The sequence below is a fragment of the Rhinopithecus bieti genome, unplaced genomic scaffold, assembly GCF_001698545.2.
Source record: "Rhinopithecus bieti isolate Rb0 unplaced genomic scaffold, ASM169854v2 scaffold_2723, whole genome shotgun sequence".
NCBI classification, from domain to species: Eukaryota; Metazoa; Chordata; class Mammalia; order Primates; family Cercopithecidae; genus Rhinopithecus; species Rhinopithecus bieti.
The window spans coordinates 1303397-1322241 of NW_016804119.1; the positions used below are offsets into that span (position 1 = coordinate 1303397).

Consider the following 18845-nt stretch of genomic DNA (forward strand, 5'->3'; position numbering starts at 1 on the left):
GATCACAAGGTCAGGAGTTTGCACCAGCCTGGCAAATATGGTAAAACCCTGTCTCTACTAAAAATACAAAAAAAAAAAAAGAAAAAAAAATTAGCCAAGAGTGATGCCGGGTGCCTGTAGTCCCAGCTACTAGGAAGGATGAGGCAGGAGAATCGCTTTAACCTGGGAGGCAGAGGTTGTGGTGAGCTGAGATCATGCCACTGCACTCCAGCCTGGGAAACAGAGCGAGACTCCGTCTCAAAACAAAACAAAACAAAACAAAACAAAACAAAACAAAACTCATGCTTTACCACATTAACCTTGTCATTTGGAGCAATGACACTTTTTTTCTGGAAAACATACCAATCTCTTTGCTTTCAGCAGTGTATTTCAACACTCAGCTTGAATCTAGAGATAGAGGCATTTGTCATCAAACATGTTATACCATCAAATTTTTTTCTCTTTTTTTAAACAAACTGATGGTTGCCAAACAAGAAGATAGCAATCTGACTTTTCAGAGGCAGGGAGTTTTATTTTGGCTTCTTTAATGGAATTTCACCAAGTTTTTAAAGGTATTAACTTTATTAACCTGCAACATTCATCATTTTAAAGGAGTATATAAAAACTGTCAAAACGGGTCAGAAACAAGGTTTCCGATGCTCATCATCATCTTCAGCAGTGGCAACATTTAACTTTTTGAGTCAGTCTCAACAGACTGGCAATATAACTAACACAATACATAATGATTAAGTGTTGTTCTCAATAAAAAAGCAAATTATTTTCTATTTACAATTTTAGAAAAGGTTTAATGTAAAATATTTTCTTCTTTATATATTTCCCTGCCATGATAATGTTAAAACATATCAAGATCCTCCTTAAACTTTAAGGGCGAAAAGCATAACATTCCATTTTAGTTGAAACATTCCTTCACATAGCCAACACATTTTTTCAAGGCACTCTAGCTACTACAGGAAAAATGTTCCTCTTACCTACTGATTATTTCCCCTCAAACTTTTCTAAATTAAACATTGCTATAACTGTTTTTTTTAAAATTTAATTTTCCATAGTACAGTCCTCAAGTTATTTTTCTTTTATGTGGAGCCACTCCTTCAGTTTCAACTTGCTGACCAGGCAAGCAACTGCTTTTGGTTTCTATGGAAACTGGATTCCTGTGGCTGCGTGTAGGCATTCTTGTTCCACCAACCTAAGAGATGAAGGAGAGAACAGAACAGCTTAATGTAACTATAACATACCTATATACAGTCAACTTTGTTGTATTTATACATGTATTAACCACCTTGCAAATGAGCTTATATTTTTAATCTCCAGCTACCTGGCTGTTTCTAAACAAGTTTTAATCGGACATATTTTTAAAGTGCTAAACTTTCAAATAATCATCAGAGAAGTGGATAGATCTCAGTAGATGGGGAGAAAAGTGAATGGGGAAACCATTCTCTGTGTTAAATTTATTAGAGGTTGAAAAGATAAATGAGAAATCAAGGGAATGACAGGCCTTATGAGTGACGTGTTTGCAATAATTAAACTGAAAGGATAAGAAAAAGGAAGAAGTGAGTAATAGGGAGGGAGGGAAAGAAAATACAAGAAGGTCTGAGGTGGTAAACAGGGAGAAGAAATTACACGGACAAACAAGAAAGACAGTAAGAAAGGTAGGGAAGATAAGGAAAGAAAATGGGAAAGAGATAAAGAAAGAGGGAAGTAAAAAAAAAAAAAGGAAGTATAAGGAAGGGAAAAGACAAGAACTCAAGTAAAAGGGAAATACTGAAGGGCTGCAAGAGGAGACCAAGAAAGAAATAAGAAAAGGGTAAGAAAAAACTGGAAGGGGGAATACAGAGGATGGGCAAACGGGAAGAGGGGGTTAGAGTAGGGGAAGAAACTTTGCTGTGGTTCTACCTTCAAGTCTACCCTTCCTTACCCTCACTTTCTAGCTCACACAGTCAAATGAAGAGAGGCGGTCTATTTATTTTTTTCTTTTGATACAGAGTCTCACTCTGTCGCCCAGGCTGGAGGGCAGTTGGCGTGATCTCTGCTCACTGCAACCTCCACCTCCTGGGTTCAAGCGATTCTCCTGACTCAGACTCCCGAGCTGCTGGGATTACAGGTGTGTGTCACCATGCCTGGCTAACTTTTGTATTCTTAGTAGAGATGGGGTTTCACCATGTTTAGGCTGGTCTGGAAGCCCTGACCTCAAGTGATCCGCCCGCCTCGGCCTCCCAAAGTGCTGGGATTATGGGCATGAGCCATCGTGCCCAGCCAAGGTGGTCTATTCTTAAGACACAATCCCTTGCTATGTAGTCATGTTAAAGATGTGATCTATAAAAAGAGTAATGGAGAAGGCCAGTCTCACAGAGAAGGACCAAAGCTGTACAGCCTGAAACTATTTCCACAGAGCCTGCCCATATCTGCCTTTATTTTCCCTAGTCACCTTGTTCTCTTCTATTTCTTCATATCCTGTCCAGTGAATTTCAGGCCTGGGACTGATGGGTGATAGTGTAACTCCAAGCACTCTCTCTCATAATGCTACCCCAACAGAAATACTACTGGCATTTGCTCCAAGGGGTTACAGGCTCACTGAGAATGGCTCAGACTCTGGCTTCCCTTATTTAATATCTACTGTTCCTTTAAAATGCATTTTTTTTTGGTTTACATTTACATGACCAGAAAGGACAAACTGAGTAAAGATTTGTCTGTGTGAATCTGATGAACTTCTGTAATATACTGATTAGAAAACTGTGGTGACGGCCGGGCGCGGTGGCTCAAGCCTGTAATCCCAGCACTTTGGGAGGCTGAGACGGGCAGATCACGAGGTCAGGAGATCGAGACCATCCTGGCTAACACGGTGAAACCCCGTCTCTACTAAAAAATACAAAAAACTAGCTGGGCGACGTGGCGGGCGCCTGTAGTCCAGCTACTTGGGAGGATGAGGCAGGAGAATGGCGTAAACCCAGGAGGCGGGGCTTGCAGTGAGCTGAGATCCGGCCACTGCACTCCAGCCTGGGCGGCAGAGCGAGACTCCGTCTCAAAAAAAAAAAGAAAACTGTGGTGACTTTTGGATGATCTATACCACTCCTCACTCAGCTGGTATTTCCTATAAAGGTATACTGACGACACTAATTCTATGTGTTAAAATCTTTGAGAAAAGCAAGCATTTTGAAAACTTCCACTGTAAGATTGTGTGTGTTTGAATGTGTAAAATGAATGTTTATTACAGAAGCTGTAGAAAGAGAAAAGGACTAAGTGTGAAGCTGTTGCAAGAAGACTGGAAGCAGAAGTCAAAACTAGCCCAGGCAGCAAATGGGACCCTTAAATAGAATGTCTGCTTGATCCAGCAGGAGGCAGAAGCAGGCCTCTCTCAGGGTTAGTACCAAAGGCACTATACAAGGATGAGATCGGAGTTCAAGTGGACTTGTGACTATGCGATCACAGTAGAGGCAAAAATGTTTGAATACATTTTTACACCATGAAAATGGGCAGATGATTTCTATTTCATATAGGTCTTACTTCCCTGGTTTCCTGAAAGCTGTGATCTTACCATTGCTGCCAAAACCAGAATCCATATTTGTGCTTAGATTGGTTGGGACTAGCAGGCCCATTCCAATGGCCTGGCTAGGAGGTAGGGAGGAAGATGGGGTAATTCCTATCAAATATAGGGCTAGATTGTGGGGAGGTGAGTAGATCACCAAAAACTTTCCACCGGCTTTCAAATACATATATCAAACCAAGTATTAGTTATCTAATTGTCCACTGTACCTAATGCTGGGCTCTACAACAACCTGGCCCTGGATAATCTCGTTAAGTATTTGTTCCTGGACTGAATGCATGAAGCACACTCCGTGATACACATATAAATGAACTGTTATTATGTAGCCAAATTGTGAACATATAGAATTTCTCCTTTTCCAAATACAGTCACATTTTGGTCAAAATGAACCACATGTACAACAGTGGTCCCAAAAGATTATAATGGAGCTGAAAAATTTCTATCATCTAGCGATGTCGCAGCTGTTAGAATATAACAGTGCAATGTATTACCTTGTCTATGTTTAGACATGCAAATACCAGTGTATTACAACTGCATACAGTATTCAGTACAGCAACATGGTGTACAGGTCTGCAGACTACCTAAGAGCAACAGGCTATACCATATGGCCTAGGTGTGTAGTAGACTACACCCTCTAGGTTTGTGTAAGTAAGCTTATGATATTTACACAAAGACAAAATTGCCTAGTGCTGCATTTCTCAGAATTTATCCCTGTCATGAACTGATACACGACTATAAATTGTGTTCTTACTGTACTAAAGCACATTTTAGACCACATTTAAAAAAGAATCAAATCATTAAAGTATTTCCAAAGTATAAAGCATTCAACACTATTTTAGTGTCAGTCTGTATCAATAAGGACAGTATATTACTCATTGTTTTTAGAAATACCTTGCACACACATAATACATTTTTCCTTTCACTTAAAGTTGTTCAATTCCAAGGTATTAAACTGTTCATTTTCACTAAAAGGAATAAGCCACCCCACACAGAATTACAGGTTATAGGTGAGAGACTATAATCAGTGTTTCTAAATTAAAAGGAAATCACTCTCCTAGAAAACATAGATCCTTCAAAACAGTTCTTCAATTATTTTAAGTTACTTAAGAAAATGTTTCCTTAGGTTATAAAAGTGACTACTTCTAGTAAACTGGAAACAGACAACCAAAACTGAAGATAAAATAGCTTAAAATGCTAAAAAGTAACTTTCTCCATTCTTTCACTTGTCCCAACTTAACATTTGTACTTTCTTGGCCAAAGCTAAGTAGGAATGTACAAGGAGTTCTCATTTCTAAAAGGATACTCCCAAACAGTAACTTAGGGTGGAGAACTGAAAGACATAAACAAACAACCCTGTTTACTTTAAATTATTTAAAAATCCTCACTATTTGCATTCCAGCTGTTTCTCATAAGGATTTGAGGACATTTACCGATTAATTCAGTAAAATACAGACATTGAAAAGGAAGAATACACAAGTGATAGACGCTCTGGGGCAACCATAATGAGAAGATAACACTCAGACAATAATTCTAACTCAAACACTTTTGGCAGTAAGTAAGGAAAATATACTGGATTTTGTCTCCTGAACACATTCAGAATCATTTGTAGAGAGCAAAACTTTTTTCTTTCCTTTTTTTTCTTTTTTTGAGACAGTCTCACTGTGTCGTTGAGGCTGGAGTGCAGTATAGTGATCTTGGCTCACTGCAACCTCTGCCTCCCAGGTTCAAGAACTTCTCCTGCCTCAGCCTCTCCAGTAGCTGGAATTGATTACAGGTGTGCACCATGACACCCGGCTAATTTTTGGTAGAGATGGGGTTTCACCAAGTTGGCCAGGCTGGTCTCAAACTGCTGATCTCAAATGATCCACCCGCCTTGGCCTCCCAAAGTGCTGGGATTATAGGCATGAGTGAGCCACCGCACCCAGCCAAGTGCAAAACTTTTCTAACAACTAAACTCGAATTGGAATTTCCTACACAATATACAGAATGAGTGACATAGCAGAGAATATCTCTAGCTATGGGTTTATAAGTTTCATATAATGTCATTCAACTGTTACTTCTGGCAAGGATTCTATAAAGAGAGTAGTATTAATTGTAATTCAGTAAATACTGAGTTACATAACACTTATCAAAACACAATTTAGTCCTTAACACTTTAGTTATATTTTTAATTAGACATTCTGTTCACAAACTACTAATACTTCTTTTTCCTCATCCTAATTAACAATGTTGGCCAGGCGTGGTGGCTCACACCTGTAATCCCAGCACTTTGGGAGGCTGAGGTGGGCGGATCACAAGGTCAGGAGATTGAGACTATCCTGGCTAACACGGTGAAACCCTGTCTCTACTAAAAATAAAAAAATTAGCCAGGCATGGTGGCGGGCGCCTGTAGTCCCAGCTACTTGGGAGGCTGAGGCAGGAGAAGGGCATGAACCTGGGAGGTGGAGCTTGCAGTGAGCCGAGATAGAGCCACTGCACTCCAGCCTGGGAGTCAGACTCCATCCCCCCCCCAAAAAAAAAGAAAAATAAAAGTTTAATTATATCATAATTTTATTACATGTACTCTTCTGCAAATTGCCTAAAATACTTAATGAAATGAAACCCAGTATATATAAATAAAAATTACAAAAAACCCCCCACAATTTTGCTTTTCATAGGAATATAAGGATTTAACTACTTGGATGCCTTACCCACACACCCACTGTGCAAGCTAAGAGAGTTTTTTTTTTTTTTCTTTTGAGTTTTCTTTTCTTTTTTTTTTTTTGAGACGGAGTCTCGCTCTGTCGCCCGGGCTGGAGTTTTCTTTAGTTGACTTATAAATCTTGCAAAAATAGAAAGTTCCACTACCATGTAGACTGGACTCACTATGGCATACAACTTTATCCTTCCTATGGATATAGTTTTTAGAATGGTGCTGTGATTAATATGACAATGAGAACATCAGGTTGAAATATGGTAAAGTCTGCGAAATAGACAAATAATAAACAACCTAATGAACCTTTAACTTCGAAAAATATCTTACCTTTTGTTGTGTTGTGGTATCCAGTGATTTAGGTGGAAAAGTACAAGGTATTCTTCCATGATGGATATGATATGGTAATAACAGGCTGGGATCTAATGGGACCCAGGGAACTGAGAGACTGGAAGGTACACCAGGAAGGCCGCAATGTGTTTTATACAAATTGTATGCTGTCCTAGTAACTTTTCCATCAGAGGCCTTATAGATCAGGAGTGAAGAATCTTCTGCTGCATGAGATAACAAGTAGGAACCCTCCTGCAAGCTAAATCCACACAATGAAACTCAACCCACTGGCTCACTGTGTCAATTTCAACAGCACTTTCTTAATCATAATCTATTAGTAAAATTGAAAATTATGAGAAGATCACATCACCTCTAAAACTTATGACAAAATAAGATTTAAGAAATCTTTAAAACTATTTTATGCTTTTAGGCAACTAATTTTAATTCTTAATCCAAAGTTCAGAACAGTTGATCATTTTCTTTTCCTTTTATAGCAATTTGTAAGTTTTCATTTAATGGGAAACAAAGAGTGTGCCTAATTCTCTAATCCATAGATTAGACATTTATAGGTATCTATACTGAAAAGCATTCCTACAGCATTTTCATTCATTTAACACTGCAACTATATTGTACCTAATAATAGACAGATGACTAGATACAAAAGTGAAGGTGACATGTTTGCTACATTGAGTAGTTTAAAATAAAGTGGAAGAAACAGTCAACGGAACAATCACAACACAACATGAGGTGCTATGAGGATAACAGAGACAACAGCAGCTAGCAGGTATTAAATGTTTATTATGAGCTAACTACTGTATTATAGCTTCACATCTATTTTCTCATTAGATCTTCCACAAGGCATATTAATTTAGGGTGATAAATAAACAAATTAGAGATGCTAAGCAATTTGCCCAAAGTTCTGAGTGTAGGCTTAGATATAAACCCAGGCATTTGAACTCCACAGGCCACACCCTTAATCACGATCCTCTACTGCAGCAATAACCAGCTATGTTGAACATCAAAACCACATTTTTCCTTTCTCCCTAGAAAGCTTTAAATAATTCAGTGTATCATCATAAAGAACTAAAGGGATAAGAATAAATACATTGTGCTTTCTTGGGATTACACAGTCCTCTGGATCAAAGATGTTAAGGAGAACATCCGTTCTTTACCACAATATATTATTAAAAAAGAAAGATTTATCATACTTTAGCTATAAATATTTGCCTATAAACCTAGTAAGTTACATTTTCATCAATTTTTAAACTGAAAATAGGTGTTGACAATTGCTCTTATCCTCTGGAAATTTTTTTCCCAATAACTTTCATATTTCCATATAAAGAAATGAATAATTATTTGATAGGAATAAATAACATTTCAAAGATTGAGCTTTAATCAATGAAAATCATATATCTTAACTACCTCCACTAAAAATGAAGAAAGCTTTCGTTTACAGAAGAATGTATTAATATTTAATTCATGAAGAATGAGAGATACTCTAAAGGAGTATCTTACAAGTGCCATACAAGTCTAAGGTACATGGATGAATATAAACTATGGTAGGTAGAATAATGGCCTCCTAAAAATGTTTATGTTCCAAACCTGGAACCTATGAATATGTTACATGGCCAAAGGGAATTAAGGTAGCACATGGAATTAAGGTTGCTAATCAACTGATTTTAAAATGGTCAAATTTTACTAATCATAATAGCCCTTAAATATGGAAGAAGGCAGAAGAGACTCAGAGGGAGATGTGACTGTAGAAGTCCAGAGAGATGTGACTTAACTTGGCTTTGTAACTTTGAAGATGGAGGCAGGGAGCTACAAGCCAAGGGATGCAGGTGGCCTCTAGAAGCTACAAAAGGCAAGGAATAGATCCTTCCCAGAGCCTATAGAAAGGAATGTAGCTTTGCCAGTGCCCTGATTTTAACTCAGTGAACCCTGTTAGACCTCTGACTTGAGAACTGCAAAATAATAAATTTGTGTTGTTTTATAACATTAATTTTGTGGTAATTTGTTATAGCCACAATATAAAGCTAATACACAAACTAAATAAAATATTGCTAATAAAATTTCAAAAAACATCTGGCAAATTTCATGCAAAAGCTTTTTATGTAACATGAAGAACAGAATACATAAAACAAAAATCCTGTCACATAATCACAGAGTATCAGAACTGAAAAGTACCTAGGAAGTTACTGCACTTGACACCATCATTTTACAAATAAGTAAACTGACATCAAGTTGGATAACAGAATTCTTCAGAACTAGAACTTTGAGATTTTGACTGTAAGTTCGGATTCAAGTTGTTTTCAAGTTTAACCTCTGGTAAGGGCATAAGAGAAGGAATGCAAACATTCACATAACAAAACAGTTTGATATATCACCGGGGGAAAATCCATATTCTAAGACTTGCCATGGACCTAAATGACTGTTCATTTAGCTCTATGTTCTTTCTTTCTTTCTTTCTTTTTTTTTTTGAGAGGGAGTCTCACTCTGTCGTCCAGGCTGGAGTGCAGTGGCACATCTCAGCTCTGCAATCCTGTCTCCCGGGTTCAAGTGATTCTCCTGCCTCAGCCTCCTGAGTAGCTGGGATTACAGGTGCACGCCACAACACCCAGCTAATTTTTTTTGTATTTTTGGTAGAGACAGGGTTTCACCATGTTGGCCAGGATAGTCTCGATCTTCTGACCTCGTGATCCATCTGCCTTGGCCTCCCAAAGTGCTGGGATTACAGGTGTGAGCCACCGTGCTCCGCCTCTATGTTCTTTTATCTTGAAAGTGAAAATAATATAGCTATGGTGGGCTGAATAATGGTCCCCCACCATAGTGTTCATATGCTAATCACCAGAACCTGTGACTGTATTACATTTAATGGTTTTGCAGGTGTGATTAAATTAAGGATTTTGAGATGAGGGGATTATCCCAAATTATGTGAGAAGGCCAAAAGTAATCACCAGGAACCTTATGAAAGGGAGGCAGAGGAAGATATTACCACAAAAGGGGAGAAGGCAATGTGATGTGGATGCAGAGATCCAAGTGACATGCCCTGATGATGGAGGAAAGAGCCACAAGTCAAGGAATACAGGTGGTAACTAGAAACTGAAAAAGGTAAAGAAATGATTCTTTCCTCAGTCTTCAGAAAGGACCAGCCCTGCTGATCTTTACCCGGTGAAACTGATTTTGGATTTCTGACTTCCAGAACTAAAAAGAGAATAAATTTGCTTTGTTTTAAGCCACCAAGTTAGTGGCAATGTGTTACAGCTGCAATAGAAAAACAACACACTAATAGACTTACAGGAAAATGTAATTGCAAGCTCATTAAAGTCAGATACTATCATATTATATTTTACAATATAAATTTTACATTTGACATAATAATTTTTGCATTTCTAGGTTATTTAGTCTCTATTCCTAACAGCACATTTTCAAAGTTTCTAAGAATTTTCATCTAAGAAAATCAGATATATCAAAGCAAAATGCCTAAAAAATACTTACCTACTTAATTTCTTTAGAATGTGTTGGAGGATGTTAAATAAATTGGATATCCTAATAAACAAAAGAAATTCATGTAAAATGAAACTGCAAAAAACTTACTTTTAGCAACTATAGCTCCTCAGGCAGAGAAATGCCCTCAATACAACAACAAAAACAGCGGATGAGATAATGTAAAACAAAACATATTGAAACTTATTTCTATTTGGATTAAATTATGATATCTACTTAATTTTGCCATTTTCTCTTTTGTTTTTTTTCAGAGTCCTGCTGTATAGACCAGGCTGGAGTGAGTGCAGTGACACAATCTCCGCTCACTGCAACCTCCACCTCCCAGAATCAAGTGATTCTCTTGCCTTAGCCTCTCAAATAGCTGGGACTACAGGCATGCGTCACCACGCCCGGCTAATTTTTTGTATTTTTAGTAGAGATGGGGTTTCACCATGTTGGCCAGGCTGGTCTTGAATTTCTGACCTCAGGTCATGCACCTGCCTCAGCCTCCCAAAGTGCTGGGATTATAGGCATGAGCCACGGCGTCCGGCCAATTTTTGTCATTTCATGATTTCCTTTCATTATCATAATGTATTTGGCTTTTTGTGAGTCAGAGCAGTTGTAAAGAGATCACTATTTTATGTTCAAATTATATACTTGAAAAAAAAAAAAAACGCTGGCCGGGCGCAGTGGCTCACGCCTGTAATCCCAGCACTTTGGGAGGCCAAGGTGGGCGGATCATGAGGTCAGGAGATCGAGACCATCCTGGCTCACATGGTGAAACCCTGTCTCTACTAAAAATATAAAAAATTAGCCAGGCGTGGTGACGGTTGCCTGTAGTCCCAGCTACTCGGGAGGCTGAGACAGGAGAATGGTGTGAACCCGGGAGGCACAGCTTGCAGTGAGCTGAGATCACGCCACTGCACTCCAGTCTGGGCAACAGAGCGAGACTCCATCTAAAAAAAAAAAAAAAAAAGATAAGAGGTCTTTAGTAAAGCTAATATGCCTAAGAGTTTGTCTTTCAGAGACGGTGGTGAATTAGCTTCCAAAAAAATTGATAGGTATGTTAAACCTGTGATGACAGAGAAGCCACTCACTCGTGATAGGATAGCTAAAGGGAAATACAGGTTTTTTTTTTTTTTTTTTTTTTTGAGACATAGTCTCGCTCTGTAGCCCAGGCTGGAGTGCAGTGGCGCGATCTTGGCTCACTACAAGTTCCGCCTCCCAGGTTCACACCCTTCTCCTGCCTCAGCCTCCCAAGTAGCTGGGTCTATAGGCGCCTGCCACCACACCCGGCTAATTTTTTGTATTTTTAGTGGAGATGGTGTTTCACTGTGTTAGCCAGGCTGGTCTTGATTTCCTAACGTGATCCACCCACCTCAGCCTCCCAAAGTGCTGGGATTACAGGCATTAGCCACTGCGCCTGGCCAAATACAGATATTATTTTAAACATTTCTTCAGTAGTTCTTCTAGACGTAAAGTCCGTCCATCGGTCCTTTCTTTCTTTTCTTTTTCTTTTCTTCTCTCTCTCTCTCCCTCCCTATTTTTATTTTTTTGAGACGGAGTCTCACTCTTTTTGCCCAGGTTGGAGTGCAGTGGTGTGATCTTGGCTCACTGCAACCTCCGCCTCCTGGGTTCAAGCCATTCTCCTGCCTCAGCCACCCAAGTAGCTGGAATTGCAGGTGTCCACCACCACGCCTGGCTAATTTTTGTATTTTTAGTAGAGATGGGGTTTCACCATGTTGTCCAGGCTGGTCTCGAACTCCTGACCTCAAGTGATCTGCCTGACACAGCCTCCCAAAGTGCGGGGATTACAGGCATGAGCCACTGTGCCCGACCTCCTCCTTTCTTTTTTTAAAAAATGTTTTTCTTTGGGAAAAGCAAGGCAGGTGGAGACTAGGGTATGGAAAAGCTTTTCTATTCACATATGTAAAAAAGAGTTACTGTTCAAGAGAAGCAGTCCTTGTAATAGAAGCAGACATACTGAAGTACAGGCAGAGAGTTCAAATTTGGATCTGGAACCCTTAAAAAACTATGTCAAGCCTGTGAAGGCTGGAACTATGCAGCTAGTAGAAGTCAGAAACATTTCTTCTCCTAAGTAGGAATCAAACATATTAACTGCCAAGGCTGCAACTAGCTTAGCTGTGTGCTCTAGGGAACACCACTCTAATATTTCCTCATATATAAAATGGAGATAATACTACCACCAGCCTTTCCTAGGAATTTGTGAGATGAAAATGAGATAACATTCATAAGTTATTTTCCTTTGCATTTAGACTATTTAGAGTTCTGAGTACGATAAATTCATTTCAGTCTTGTGTATAATAATGCTTGGTAGAAGGGCAAACTTTGAGAAGTTAGACTGTCAGAGTTTTTGACTGTACTATCCTTTCCCTTTCCTGTAATGGAGTAAAATGTTTGCTTCCCATGCACAGTGGCCACTTTGGCTGTAGCCTCCCTTGTCTTAAGTAGAAGGGCTGGTGCTACTGGCATTATATTTAAATTGGAGATGGAGATAACATAAACGGATCACAAATTGGGTCTGGGCTCCATCAATGGATGAATGAATAAAGAAAATGTGATCACACACACACACACACACACACACACACACGTATATTCAGCCATAAAAGAAACGAAATTCTGGCCGGGCTCAGTGGCTCAAGCCTGGAATCCCAGCACTTTGGGAGGTCGAGAAGGGTGGATCACGAGGTCAGGAGATCAAGATCATCCTGGCTAACGTGGTGAAATCCCGTCTCTACTAAAAAAATACAAAAAACTAGCCGGGCGAGGTGTCGGGTGCCTGTAGTCCCAGCTACTCAGGAGGCTAAGGCAGGAGAATGGCATGAACCCGGGAGGCAGAGCTTGCAGTGAGCTGAGATCCGGCCACTGCACTCCAGCCTGGGCGACAGAGCCAGACTCCGTCTCAAAAAAAAAAAAAAGAAATTCTGGTATTTGCATCATGGATAGAACTGGAAGTCGTTACATAAACCAGGCACAGAAAGACAAACACTGCATGCTGTCAATCATATGTGGAAGCTAAAAAAGTGGATCTCATGGAGATACAGAATAGCAGTTACAAGAGGCTGAGAAGGAAATGGATGGGAGAAATGAGAAGGTGGTTAAGGGGTTAGACAGGAGGAATAACTTCTAGTATTCAATACTATAGTAGGGAAATTACAGTTCATAATAATTTAGTGTATATATCAAAATACCTAGAAGGGAAGAATTGTAATGTTACTAACACAAAGATAAATGTTTGAGGTGAAGGATATTCCAATTATCTTAATTTGGTCATTATACATTGTATATGGGTATTAAAATATCACATGTAAGGCTGGGTATGGTGACTTACACCTGTAATCCCAGCACTTTGGGAGGCCGAGGCGGGCAGATCACCTGAGATCGGGAGTTCGAGACCAGCCAGACCAATATGGAGAAACCCTATCTCTATTAAAAATACAAAATTAGCTGGGCATGGTGGTGCATGCCTGTAATCCCAGCTACTCGGGAGGCTGAGGCAGTAGAATTGCTTGAACCCGGGAGGTGGAGGTTGCAGTGAGCCAAGATTGCATCATTGCATTCCAGCCTGGGCAAAAAGAGTGAAACTCCATCTAAAAAAAAAAAAAATCACATGTACCCCAAAATATATATAACCGTCATCTATCAATAAACAAACAAAAACAAAACAAAACATACTGCTGGCCAGGCATGGTGGTTCATGCCTGTAACCCCAGCATTTTGGGAGGCTGAGGCAGGCAGACTGCTTGAGTTTAGGAGTTTGAAAACAGCCCAGGCAACATGGTGAAACCCCATCTCTATGAAAAATACAAAAATGAGCTGGGCATGCTGGTGCATGCCTGTAGTCTCTACTCGGGAGGCTGACGTGGGAGGATCCCTTGAACCAGGGAGGCTGAGGCTGCAGTGAGCCGAGATCACACCACTGCACTCCAGCCTGGGTGACAGAATGAGACTCTGTCTCAAAAACACAAAGAACAAAAACAAGACAAAACAAAACTGGGTCCAATGAGACCTCTATACATAAAAGGATTAAAAGTCTTGAAAATAAGCTTAAACAATATTTAAAGAAAAATTAATGATCACATTAACAAGTTTTTCAATTCTCACCACAAAGTAAACTTTCTTACTTGAGTGCTGAAAGCTTTTCTTTTAATTCTTCTGAGGTAATTTCTTCCAGCAGAAAAAGCTTCGAAGTAAATGCATCAATATGCCCTAAAATAAAATATCCAACTTAAAAGAACAAGCAATTGCAAGTATTTAGAAAACAAAAAACCAAAGTTATCCTGTCTCCTTAAAGATGCATTTTTACAAATTTTAATAACGTAAATAAATTTATATTTTAGTAGAAATACACATTTTATTAAGTCTTTAAGTACAGCTATATTTTAAAATGACAATTCAGATTATAAAACACTTATATTCATTTAAAATATTTGCTGAAATATAAAAGTTTACACATGCCAATATACGAAAACATTTCAAGCCTACAATTTATGAACAACAGACATTAAGAATACTGGTGTTTTAATTTCCTATTAAAGTTTAACATTTGTATGGCATTTGTGAGAGAAAATAAGTACATTATTATCAAAACAAGGAGATAAAATAAAATGTACAGGGGCTTTTCTAAGACACACTTGGTTCTAAGGTAAAAATCAGATTACGAAAATCTAGCTTCATATTTTTTAATTAGGGCTGAGACAGTGGCTCCATGCCTGTAATCCTCCCAGCACTTTGGGCAAGGCCGATGGCAGGCAGATCTCCTGAGGTCAGGAGTCGAGACCGGCCTGGCCAACATTAGTGAAACTTCAACTCTACTAAAAATATTAAAAATTAGCCAGGCATGGTGGCTAGAACGCCTGTAATCCCAAGCCTACTTGGGAGGCTGACACAGGACAATTGTTTGAACCAGGAGACGGAGGTTGCAGTGAGCCGATACAGTGCCACTGTACTCCAGCCTGGGTGACAGAGTAAGGCTCTGTCCAAAAAAAAAAAAAAAAAAAAAAAATATTAAGAGCACACTGTAGATTTCCTACCGTTAAAAAAAAAAAAAAAATCAAAGCAGTCAGTTCCAAGTCTTACTTTTTTTTTTGAGACAAAGTTTTGCTCTTGTTGCCCAGGCTGGAGTGCAGAGGCAAGATCTTGGCTCACTGCAACCTCCGCCTCCTGGGTTCAAGCGATTCTCCTGCCTCAGCCTGCCATGTAGATGGGACTACAGGTGCCCACCACCAGGCCCGGCTAACTTTTTGTATCTTTAGTAGATACTGGGTTTCATCATGTTGGTTAGGCTGGTCTTGAACTCCTGACGTCAGGTGATCCACCTGCCTCAGCCTCCCAAAGTGCTGGGATTACAGGCGTGAGTCACTGAGCCTGGCCAAAGTCTTACTTACTTACTTACTTATTTATTTATTTATTTTAGACAGAGTCTTGCTCTGTCTCTTGGGCTGGAGTGCAATAGCAAGATCCTTGCTCACTGTAACATCTGCCTCTGAGGTTCAAGCTATTCTTGTGCCTTAGCCTCCTGAGTAGCTAGGACTACAGTCGTGCGCCACCACTCTCAGCTATCTTTTTTTTTGTTTTTTTTTGTTTTTTTTTTGTATTTTTGGTAGAGATGGGGTTCCATCACGTTGGCCAGGCTAGTCTTGAACTCCTGGCGTCAAGCAATCCACCTGCCTTGGACTCCCAAAGTGCTAAGATTACAGGTGTGAGCAACAGCACCCGGCCCCGACTCTTACTTTTTTTTACAAACACAATATGAATCTAGAATTCCAAATAACAAAACAGCAAATTCTCAATATGATGCTTTTGTTTTAAAAAGTAATACATATATTCTAAAACAAAACAGGTTGAGAGCTAATACCAAGGTCCTGAAATATACCAAGGAAGAGTGACATAAAAGATAGTCCCGGGTTAAATGTTATATGATCAAGTCAACACAAAAATCGTAGGTATTGTGCCATAGTTAAAAACATCAACTAGCATGATGAGAATATAACACGTATCAATGTTGAAAACAAATTGTTTTTATTTTTTAACTCCTAATATTTAGGTCTCAAAACAAATTACCTGGAAAGCTAATGTCAATCACTGGGACAATTAAAAATGCACATAATTTAATGTTTCATTTTCTTACCAAGCCCCTTTTCATTTGCTTTATGCTCATACACTCATTACACTCATTACACAGTGGCATTTCTAATAACAAAGACACACTGTAATGATTTAATAATCATAGAAAGGAAATATTAAGCCTAACTTTTAGATGTTTACTAATTATGTCTTTGAGAAGACTAATAGTTCTTACCTTTTGAAAGAAATTCATTTAAAAAAGTATTATATTATCGTATGTGTCAATTATGGTCTGTCAAAAATAACTATACAGAGAATACTATACTAAGTGCTCTGAGGATCTACCTCCTCAAAGAGTTCACAACTCTCTCAATCTCTGAGCTTTCTAATCTGTGGGCCTCAAATAAGATAATATATATGTGCTTAAGATACTCATCACCTCAGCCCTTCAGGCAGCTAAGCAATGCTGGGGATGGCAAAAGCTCCCTGGCTATTGCCCTTCAGCTACAAGCAATCTCTCTTACATATCACAGCGTGCTGTACAAATATTTATGTGCATCAAGGTTGGAAAGCACTGATTTAGAGAGGACAAATAAAATCTATGTGTAATAAAAATAAAGACTTTATATACAAGCATTCATTCATACATATATGCACATAAACATATACAAGCATACATGCATTCATATGTGTATAGGGACTCCTTGCTTTGCATGCAGTGTGGGGACCATAAAAATGACCATACAGGCTGAAACCCTACAATTTTAACAATCAATGGGGAAAATTACAACTGTTCGGTTACCTTTCAAATTTTTGTCAAAACACTATAAACTATCAATCATAAATATATAGGAAAATGAACAGAACAGTAAAATATTTTAGTACACTTTAATTCAAAACACTAAAGTGTTTTATTTCTTTATGAAACATTAGTGAAGAGCAGTTTGAACAGTGCTTGTTATTAGGAAGGATGCATCTTTTCTTTTTATTCTTCTTGCACAACTTGTTATTAGGAAGGATGCATCTTTTCTTTTTCTTTTTTGAGACAGGGTCTCACTCTGTTGGCCAGGCTGGAGTGCAGTGGCGTGATCTTGGCTCACTGCAACCTCCGCCTCCCAGGCTCATGTGATTCTCCTGTCTCAGTTTCCTGAGTAGCTGGGATTACAGGCACAAGTGACTACTGCCCAGCTAATTTTTTATATTTTTAGTAGAGACAGGGTTTCGCCATGTTGGCCAGGCCAGTCTTTAACCCCTGACCTCAAATGATCCACCCGCCTTGGCCTCCCAAAGTGCTGGGATTACAAGCGTGAGCCACCTCACCTGGCTGGATGCATCTTTTCAATGCCATAGTGAACCGTTATATTCCTAAGGATCAGCTTCCGACACTGTATCCTTGGTGCTCTCAATATCATGAAATTACCTTCAGGAGCTTGTTTAGTATAAAATCTTATGCCAGTGTCACTTGTTCATCCTTTATGTCACAACGCTTTCACTAAGTTTGTCTGGCAGCAGCAAATCTAGAGTCATTGGAACAACAGCAGTACCAACATTCCCACTTTCTGCTATTTTCTCTGTAATTCCATTTATGTTCCATTCAAATTTCACTTCTGGCAGTATCACCTTTTGTTTCTTTGCTTTGCTTTAATATTTGTTGGCTGATTCTTTTGATTATCTACTTTGGTAAAATATCACATGGGTGTATCACTGGGAGACAAAGAGTCAACACAACTGCACACTCTGCTTTCTGTGCACGAGCTCAATGGGTACATAATAACCAATTATAAACAGACTTTGAAAGAAGTGACATGACTGGTCACTGATCATGATGTGCCTGTTACTTATGTAGTGATCTGTGGACTGAAGAGCCAGCAGTGAAGCTTATACTTTACACAATTACTGTTAACACACAGTCATAACTAAAACTTGTGCTTATTGAAACTGTGAGCCAAGTGAGGACTGCCTGTAGGTCAACTATATAGAATTGATAAATATTAAAGGGTTGGAGGGTGGATGCAGAAGTTGCGATGAGACTATGTGGGAAATTGTCTTAAAGGAGTAAATCTTGAAGTTTTTATAGGGAAAAGATAAAAAGAGTACTGCAACTAGGGAAAGTGGGGAACATGTTTACAGCAAAGCAAAGCAAACAAACAAATCACAAGTGTGTTTATTCTACTGGAAAAAGAGACTATAAGCTATAGAATTGATTCTCAAAGTGTGGTCCCTAAACTAGCAGCATCAGTACCACCTGAGAAAGTCTTAGGTCCCAGTACAGACTTAGTGAATCAGACGCTCCAGGGTGGGGCCAGCAATCTCCACTTTTAAAAGCACTTCAAGTGATTTTCTTGAACATCTTCCTTAAATTAAAAGGGTATTATAACAACATTTTAAAAAACTCAAAACTCAGATGTTTTAAAATAGTATTTTAAAACATATCACCCCCCATACCTACACCCCACCAAAAAAACCCCAAACAAACCAAAATCCCACAACCATACAATATATGCTTTTCACCAAACACTTGGCACAGAAGCCAAAAATACTATCCCAGTACATTGAAATGAAAGGCTCACAAGAGGATAGGATTCACAGAGAATAATCAGCAGTTAGGATTACTTAGGATTTTAAAAAATAATTAAGATGAAGTAATGCACACAGTTGACGTTAAAGTGTACATTTAAAAACTGAAACCTTAATTTTTTTTTTTTTTTG

General features: G+C 38.9%; 1 protein-coding gene and 1 long non-coding RNA gene across 6 annotated transcripts in view; one reads left to right on the forward strand and one right to left on the reverse strand.

Annotated features, from left to right (window-relative positions):
- Positions 1 to 418: 418 nt before the first annotated feature.
- Positions 419 to 18845, reverse strand: part of ICE2 (interactor of little elongation complex ELL subunit 2) — a 59636-nt gene continuing 41209 nt past the window's right edge. For 3 of the 5 annotated variants that reach the window (XM_017864535.1, XM_017864543.1, XM_017864528.1), the window contains 4 exons: positions 14195 to 14279; positions 10059 to 10109; positions 6561 to 6819; positions 419 to 1183 (listed from right to left, as the gene is read on the reverse strand). In XM_017864535.1, coding sequence (XP_017720024.1) covers positions 1055 to 1183; positions 6561 to 6819; positions 10059 to 10109; positions 14195 to 14279 — 524 coding nt within the window. In that variant the 3' untranslated portion in view covers positions 419 to 1054. Of the gene's footprint in view, positions 1184 to 6560; positions 6820 to 10058; positions 10110 to 14194; positions 14280 to 17394; positions 18491 to 18845 lie in introns of those variants that run through there. The other 2 variants (XM_017864522.1, XM_017864547.1) reach the window with 2 other exon arrangements.
- Positions 1190 to 18845, forward strand: part of LOC108523781 (uncharacterized) — a 22384-nt gene continuing 4728 nt past the window's right edge. Inside the window, exons 1-2 of the long non-coding RNA XR_001883893.1 lie at positions 1190 to 1801; positions 3209 to 3354. This is a non-coding gene — a long non-coding RNA (uncharacterized LOC108523781). The remainder of the gene's footprint in view (positions 1802 to 3208; positions 3355 to 18845) is intronic.